Source organism: Sinocyclocheilus grahami, unplaced genomic scaffold (genome assembly GCF_001515645.1).
Source record: "Sinocyclocheilus grahami isolate Dianchi unplaced genomic scaffold, SAMN03320097.WGS_v1.1 scaffold1603.1, whole genome shotgun sequence".
Lineage (NCBI taxonomy): Eukaryota > Metazoa > Chordata > Actinopteri > Cypriniformes > Cyprinidae > Sinocyclocheilus > Sinocyclocheilus grahami.
The window spans coordinates 177,779-185,620 of NW_015506782.1; the positions used below are offsets into that span (position 1 = coordinate 177,779).

The 7,842-nt window shown below is 38.1% G+C and overlaps 2 protein-coding genes across 4 annotated transcripts in view; both read right to left on the bottom strand.

Moving 5' to 3' along the window:
* The window catches only part of LOC107571504 (general transcription factor IIF subunit 1-like), a 4,571-nt gene extending 2,197 nt beyond the window's left edge, over positions 1 to 2,374 (bottom strand). Inside the window, exons 1-6 of one of the 3 annotated variants that reach the window (XM_016257823.1) lie at positions 2,288 to 2,374; positions 2,118 to 2,176; positions 1,907 to 1,978; positions 1,394 to 1,464; positions 1,147 to 1,287; positions 97 to 230 (exon numbers count right to left, since the gene is read on the bottom strand). In XM_016257823.1, coding sequence (XP_016113309.1) covers positions 97 to 230; positions 1,147 to 1,287; positions 1,394 to 1,464; positions 1,907 to 1,978; positions 2,118 to 2,176; positions 2,288 to 2,304 — 494 coding nt within the window. In that variant the 5' untranslated portion in view covers positions 2,305 to 2,374. Of the gene's footprint in view, positions 1 to 96; positions 231 to 1,146; positions 1,288 to 1,390; positions 1,465 to 1,906; positions 1,979 to 2,117; positions 2,177 to 2,287 lie in introns of all 3 variants that reach the window. The other 2 variants (XM_016257824.1, XM_016257822.1) reach the window with 2 other exon arrangements.
* A 3,291-nt stretch (positions 2,375 to 5,665) lies between these two features.
* On the bottom strand, positions 5,666 to 7,797 carry LOC107571500 (Ig mu heavy chain disease protein-like; the record flags this gene model as incomplete). The annotated part of the gene is made up of 5 exons (XM_016257819.1): positions 5,666 to 5,855; positions 5,947 to 6,234; positions 6,644 to 6,958; positions 7,035 to 7,361; positions 7,530 to 7,797. Coding segments are annotated over 5 exons (1,362 nt in total), but the record flags the coding sequence as incomplete, so codon positions are not given.
* Positions 7,798 to 7,842: the final 45 nt, after the last annotated feature.

Below are 7,842 nucleotides of genomic sequence, written 5' to 3' on the forward strand. Positions count from 1 at the left end.
GGGGGGGGGGGGTTTTTGGGATGGGGGTAATGTTAAAGAAAAAAAAAAAAAAAGAAAAAAAAAAAAAAAAAAAAAAAAAAAAAAAAAAAAAGGTACCTGGAGATGGGGGTGGATTTTCCTGACACTGGTTGGGGTGTGCCCTTTCCTGAAGAGCTCTGAGGGCTGGGCTCCATCTTTAATCTCTTCACCGCTGGAGTCTCTGAGCTGGGCACAGTTGTCTGACGCTTACCGGAGACAAAAGAGCAGCTACATTAAGTTTAAACTTTACCTAACCCTTAGCAATGAAGAGAAACAGACTAGATGAAATAAGGAGATACTAGGCAGATAATATAACATTATGGCTTAATACAAAAATCGTCTCATCTACTCAACCTCATGACTTTCTTCAGATGAACAATTTTTTTTTTAGGCAAATAATCCATCACTGAGTCCATGTAATGCAAGTGTATGGGACTCCCAAAGTTGATGCTTCAAAAACCAAAGTGAACATAACAGTGCTCGGTCCATCTGCACCACTTCTTAAGTGAGTTTTACAACATGTTCACCAACTGACGTTTACATCAAGTGTGAACTGATATGACAGCTGGCTGGAAGCAATGGTTTATAGTTCAAGTTTAAAATTAACATTTTCCCCCTCACACACACATTGTATACTTCAAAAGACATCGATTCATCAACTGGAGTCATATTTGTTACCCTCATGTTCACGTTGTGTGGTTTTTAAAGCTTTAACTATGGAGGTCCCGAACACTTGCATTATATGGACTCACAGAGATGGATTATTTTTCAAAATATCTTTGTTAATCTGAAGAAAGAGTCACATACATATGGGATGGCATTAGGTTAAGCAGATGGAGTATCCCTCTGTATTATCCCTGAGTATTTAAAAAAAAAAAAAAAAAGTAAAAAATTAAAAATGGAATTGAAATATAATATTTAATTATAAAGAAAAACAACATATTACTATGCTTCTAAAGTCACTTTTTAAATCTATTTACATATTATTTTGCCACAATAACAACTGAATCCTTTTTTTTTACCATGCAAATATTTTATGCAATTAAATCATGCAACTAATCTATATGCAACTCATTTGATTAACATTTTTAATCAGGTTTTTTTTTTTTTTTTTTTTTTGAGTGTACCTTGCTCCAGTTTGTTGGCAGCAGCACGAAGTGTGTTGGAAGTGGCAGCGTTGTCAATAGAAGATGTGCCAGGTCGACTTCCTGTCCTTGAACTACCTGCTGAGCCACGACCACCCCCTCGCTTAGGAGGAGTGCGCTTCTTCTGTGAGAGGGGAAGACAACGAGAGCACTGTACCAGATACACATGAAACATCAGAATCTTCTCTCATACTCTCCCCCAAACACACACAAATATAGGACATTACCACCATGAACAGTGCTGAAGCTGCCTCTCCTTCAATATCACTGTCCTCTGAGCTGTCGGACTCGCCACTGCTGTCTGAAACAATGATTTTTACAAAAACGCATACATGTATACACATAAAAATACAGAGAATGTCAACATTATGGAGGACTAAGATTAGCACTTAAAAAAAAAAAGATTTGACAATGCATTAATAGTTATTTTTTAAATGCATTATTTTACTGTTGCATTTAACTAGAATTTTTATTACTACTAAAATAAAGTTATGAATGTCTATTTTTAAACATTAATGAAATCATTTTTAAATATGTCATTTCAAAAAAAGGTTTTATTTTTAAATGAACTGACAATTAATTCCTTCATTTTATTAATTTTTAGTGGTATGCCTAGTCTCCAATAAACATAACTAACACTTTGAAATACTTGCTTACTTAATCCTCTTCATCCCATGTGAGACTTAAGGCCACAACACTTTGCAATACAAAGAAATAAAAATCCAAAATGAGACTGCCTTTACCTTTCTTTTTCTTTTCCACCTGCACCGGTGTCTTCTTTCCATCTTCCTCACTGTCAGACATTTCATCAATCCCTGGAGAAAAAAAAAAAGGTTTGAGCTTCATGGAGTTGATCTCAAATCAAACATCAGAATTAAATGAAGTGCACTCCTGCAAAAAGGGGAAAAAAATAAAATAAAATAAAAAAAAATACACACCTTCAAAATCACCAACCTTTAGGTATGTCCTCTCCCTTATTGGGCTTGGTCTTCTCTGGCTCCTCTTCTTCAGAACTGGAGCAAAGAAAGAATGATGATGATGATTAGGCTGCAGTAACCATGAAGAGAGACTTTGGATAAAGGGCTGTTAGTATGTGGCAACAGTAACTGTACATAAAGATTCACCTGCTCTCGTCAGACATTTAGTCCACCTCCAACCCCTCAAAGTCGCCATCATCACTATCCTCGAATCCTTCCAGGTCGCTGCCTTTTTTCTTCTTCTTTCCCTTGCCTTTGGGGCCTTTGTCCTTTTTAGCTTTTGACTTGGCTTCATCATCTGCATTGAAAGAAGACATTTTGGTAAGACAGCCTAAATTTGACACTCCTCTTGCTCTCAGAGCCTTTGCTCACCGTCTCCATTGCTGCCGTCACTCATCGCTGCTCATTTCCAAATCATCCTCAAGGTCATGTATGCACAGGTCTCCTCCCCTGCCTTCCTCCTCTCTTCGCGCCTGTCCTCTGAGACGTCGCTGAAGCATGATACTGAAGTGATTCACCACTTTGTTTCTCCTATATGAGGAAAAATAAGCAGATGTGATGTCTGAGCTTTAGACGCGTTTACAATTATTTGACACTGGCCTCTCAAGAGAGCCATCAGAGCTGTTCTCATGAATACAAACACTCAACCTGCCCCACTCTTCCTTTGCCTCCTCTGCTGTGAGCGTGCGGTGCTTGGCCTGCGGTGTGAAGCTGTACCAGGCTTGCACGGGTAACGCCTCGAAGGCCCCATCGGCACACTGTGTGAAGATGTAGTAGGAAGCGTTCTCAGTGACTCCACCTTTTTTCAGACCCTTGAATCCGAGTGATAGAGAGGAACGATAGGGCAGTGTTTTAATGAGGTGTAGTCCTCATAAGGCAAGCAACATATAAACTCACTCAACAAAATGCTGACAGCAATCAAAAATCGTCTCATAAAACACATTTTAAAACGATCTTAACACAGGGCCCTATGAAATCTGTGTTTTGCATTTTAACTGTTTAATGAAATTTGAATAATCAAAATGGCTGTCTAATCAGTCAAATTCATAAAACTTAACATTTTAATTTATTAAAATTGTAACAATAGTGCCCTTATTTTTTCTGGTTTATGTGTTTTATCATTTAATACAAATATAATATCAAAAACAGCAATAATCCAATGAATGCATAACTTTCATTAATCATTTAATATTTAATCAAATTAAATTTAAACCATTCCTTTGATTTTTAGCAAAACAAAAAAGTGCTGCATAACAGAGGTTTACTGTTTAAATTAAAACATGGATGAGGTTTTAAAAGTGTGATATTTCTTAAAAATATTGTTTCAATTAACTATTACTATTGTTGTTATTAATTTGAGAAGTACAATCTATTGTACAATAGGACAATTTCTCTCATATATTCAAGTCAAACCAAACTTTAAAACGTGAAGACCTTTGAGCTTCTGTGTGTATCTGATGAGTTTTTAATCAAATGCAGTTGTGAAATGCTTTTGAAGTGACTCTCAGAGCAGCTCTAGAGATCAAGTTTGTGTGTTCATATCCTAATATTCACCTTCCAGTCTCTTTCTTATGGTGGAGTCATGAACACTGACCTTAACGGAGGCAAGTGAGGCCTGCAGTTCTTTGGATGTTGTTGTGGGGTCTTTTGTGACCTGTGTGTGTATATATATATATATATATATAGAGAGAGAGAGAGAGAGAGAGAGAGAGAGAGAACAAAAGGAAAAATACAGGGAAGAAAATATGGCATGGAATAGTAAGCAGTGGCCATACATAAGACCTGTTACCTGAGTCCATGTGGAACAACTGACTTTATCACCAGCATTGAAAGCCATCATGTTGCATTTCTTACTGGTGTTTCTGTTGGGGAAAAAAACAGAAATCAGATATCAATAACTTTCTTTGGCAGCACTATAGACACTCTAAATTAATTTCTAATTCAAGTAAGATAAAATTAATTCATTAATACAAATCTTACTTAGGAACTCGTACAACATACTCCGTTGTGGAGGAACTGCTGCTCCCCTGCAAACAAGAACAAACTCTCAGGCCTGAGAGACAGATAATACCAACAGAAGTTTTACTGCTGAGCTGTACAGCTGAACTTCACAACTCAGAATCCAAAGCGGGCACCAGAAGGCACCCAGCATTGCCACAATGCAAAACCCTTCTACAGAAAGCCCCTAGCCAGAAGAGGACAGAGCCATCACCATGGCAACAGACCCAGGTTCCAGACCAACCACTGGGAAAAGGCGTCCTCATCCTGCAAACACCACGGTATGTCCAACAGCAGTCCACCACAACACCCCCCTCCACACAACGGAGGCTACACAAGGACAGCTGGACACGCCTACCTCTGGGTTACAGGAGCTGCTGACACTCGCAAAAGAGCTACTTGAACAAAACTCAACTAAGGAGTAGTGAGAAGGACAAACCTCTGACTCCTTAACTGCTGCATCACAGCATCAGGCCCCTCCAAGGGAGGAGCATCCCTTGAAACCGGTCGACACCCCCAGAAGCAGCCAGACAACGTTGGATTGAGCAACGGGCCCACATGCCCAACAGCGAAAGCTCTACCAACACAACTCAGGCAAGCTCAAGTCGGTGCCGCCACAAGAGCCAAGCGACACCGCAAACATCAGATTTCTAGTGACGTTCGGGCAGAACAGAGAGCTAACAACCACCTGCTGCTCTCCTGCCATCATCACTAGGTCAGTCTGAAACTCTCTGCACACTACAAAATCTCCATAACAATTACCTGCAATCCCTGGAACCAACTGCACTCTCACCAGTGAGAGTCTAACCCGGCTGTTCCACATCGTGGGTACCAAAGATAGCCTACTGGCTAACAGCATCAACAAAAACATCCTACCCGGACTAACTCACTTCAGGATGACAAGGCAGGTATTTATTCATTATTTATTCAGAATAGTTTTCGAAAAAGAAAAGTACACACACCACATGTATTTGAACATATATATATATGAATTATTACATGTTTTAAGTTTTAAACAATATTAATCTAAACAAAGAGTGAAATTAAAGAAACCATTTTAATGTTTTTTAAGCATTTCCAACGTTTTTATTGTGTATATTTTACATTTAAGCTGTAATTTTGTCAAATTATTCAAATGGTTTGAAAATATTATTTTAATATTAAGTCTTGGCTTACCTAAAATTATGGCTGTGAAATTAACCATAACAAGATAATGGAGTTAGCCATTTTATTCAAACAAACAAACAAAAACATAAAAAACATATTTTCATCACAGAATGATTTTAAACACAATACATAATTTGAGATACAGTGGAACTTTCAGACAATTTTTTACAAATGACACAAATCTTTAATGTGTGTATACATGCAAACAAATTAAATAAACTGCTAGAAAGTGTGTTAAGAACATTTATTTTTTTCATATTTAAATCTCCACAAGGCCAAAAGTTTATATTTACCATATAATTTTTGCAGTTAGGTTAATTAAAAGAAGCAAGAAAAAAAAAGAAGCAAAAGGAATCCAGAAAGCCCACACACTCACAAAATATTGCTTATGTAGGCTTGACTTTGACCAAAGTCACTGTGCACCCATAGAGAAGAGAGAGGAGGAAGAGGGTGAGGAAGGCACAGGCCATATTCCAGGCCTCTTCAACTGTATCCTGTGCAATAGCTTCAGGTTTGTTCTCGTTCATAAATATAGCCTCCTCAAATAATGCTGTAAACAGCAAACAAGAATAAGTCCACATTTATTACATTACATTATTTTCTTGATAAAATTATATTTTAGTACTTGAAATCTAGGGTACCTATTTTCATTGAAATGTTAAGCACCAAGGTATCAGCAACATGAGTGACTCTGCATGTGTACACCTCACCAGGTGCCCAATCTGAAGGTTGGAGATCCAGTTGACTTCGGATGCTAAATTTTCCATCAGGGCCTTTTGCGGGTTTGGTGACCCTGTGGGCTGACACCTCAGTCTTACCCAGCCACCAGGTGATGCTGATGGCAGGTGGGCTGAAACCAAATGCCAGGCACACCAGCTCACTAACTCCCTGCAGCAGATTTGCAGATGGAGCAGAGTGAATCAATGAGGCTAAAAAAAATAGAGAGAAATAGATCAGACAATAGTGAAGAGAGGTGTATGTATTGCATTCAAATTGTATCTTAGCATGACATGTTATATCATGTAATATATGATATTATTATTAAATATAATTTTCTTAGACTCACATTTATTCAAGGTGTAAGAAAAATAATATATTTTTTACATATATATATATATATTTAATATTTTATATATATATATTATATATTAAAATCATATTATGTACGTTTTTAATTATAATGGTATAATTTCATACTATCAGTTATACAACTTAAATTTAAACCTTTCTTGAAAATGGTATCAAAGTTTTTCAAATCCAACATGAATACAATCTTAGCAATTAAATCTGATCAATCCTATTTAAAATATCAGGTACATTTTTCCTGATGGCACCCACCATACAAGTTCTCTAAAGTGCCGATGATTGGACTTTGGGATGACTCATGAGAAACAACACACGAGAACATGCCATCCTTCCACTCTGATGCAGGCAGCGTAAGGGCACTATGCATTGCAAAACCTCCTGAAGTGTGAGCAACCACAGGACTGTTAGTAAACTGAGATGCATCTAGTTGCGTCTCATTTAGATGCCACTGCACAGAGATATCAGATGGGAAGAAACCAGTGATCAAGCAAAGAAGGTTGGTGTTTTGGAGTCCAGAGAGATCACCGTCTGAGGGTCTGAGGATTCTCACAGTGGGTCTTTTGGGGTCTGCGGGTATATGGCAACAATTAGTAATAAGAAAATGTTCTCTGTAAAGGCAGTGTTGAGAACTGTGAGTGCTCACCTCGGGTTTTTGAGATGTTCTGCTGCTGTCTATCATTAGAGCACAAATGCGTAACCTCACAGGTAAAGACAGCATATGTATTCCATTCTGTAACTGAAACCCTCATAATTTTTTCTCTGCTTTGAGTCCCGTTGTTATGTTCTTTAGGCTCTTGTTCATAGACATCATGGTTGAGAAGTTTACCATTCACTTTCCATTGGATGCAGAATAACCTGACACTCTGACCAACAACCAAACATGTCAAAATCACAGAGGTGCCAGATCTTACATCACTGTGGGATGGACCCAGCAAGTAGACCTCTGCCTGCTTACTGGAAGGTGCAATCACTGTTGGACACATTTGTTGAGATATTAGATTTACTAACTCGTAGGTAAAGAAAGAAACCAAACATTCTTGCGTAAACTATAATATTATCAGATATTTTCATCTCATTTCAATGTTGTTTAATTCTGACAGCAGAACAACTGGGTTCCTATTACATTTGGCATGTTTACCTGTACAAATACTGGTGCTTTTCTCAGCAGTTTTCCCACTGTGTCTGTTATCAGTTTGACAGGTGTAAGAGACCCCTTCGTTCCACTCTTGCTGTGGCACCAGTATCTCACGGTACACTTTCACACGTCCATCTTCCATCATTGTAGCGTCTAAAGCTCTGCCAGTTTTCTCCTTAGATTTTGAAAGCCACTTGATTTTTGGGTCGAATCCTGTCGCAGAACACAGCAGCTTCTGTGAGTCTGAACTAGACTGACCCACACTGTGAACAACAGAATCAGAATCAGAATCAGAATGAGTTTTTATTGCCAGGTA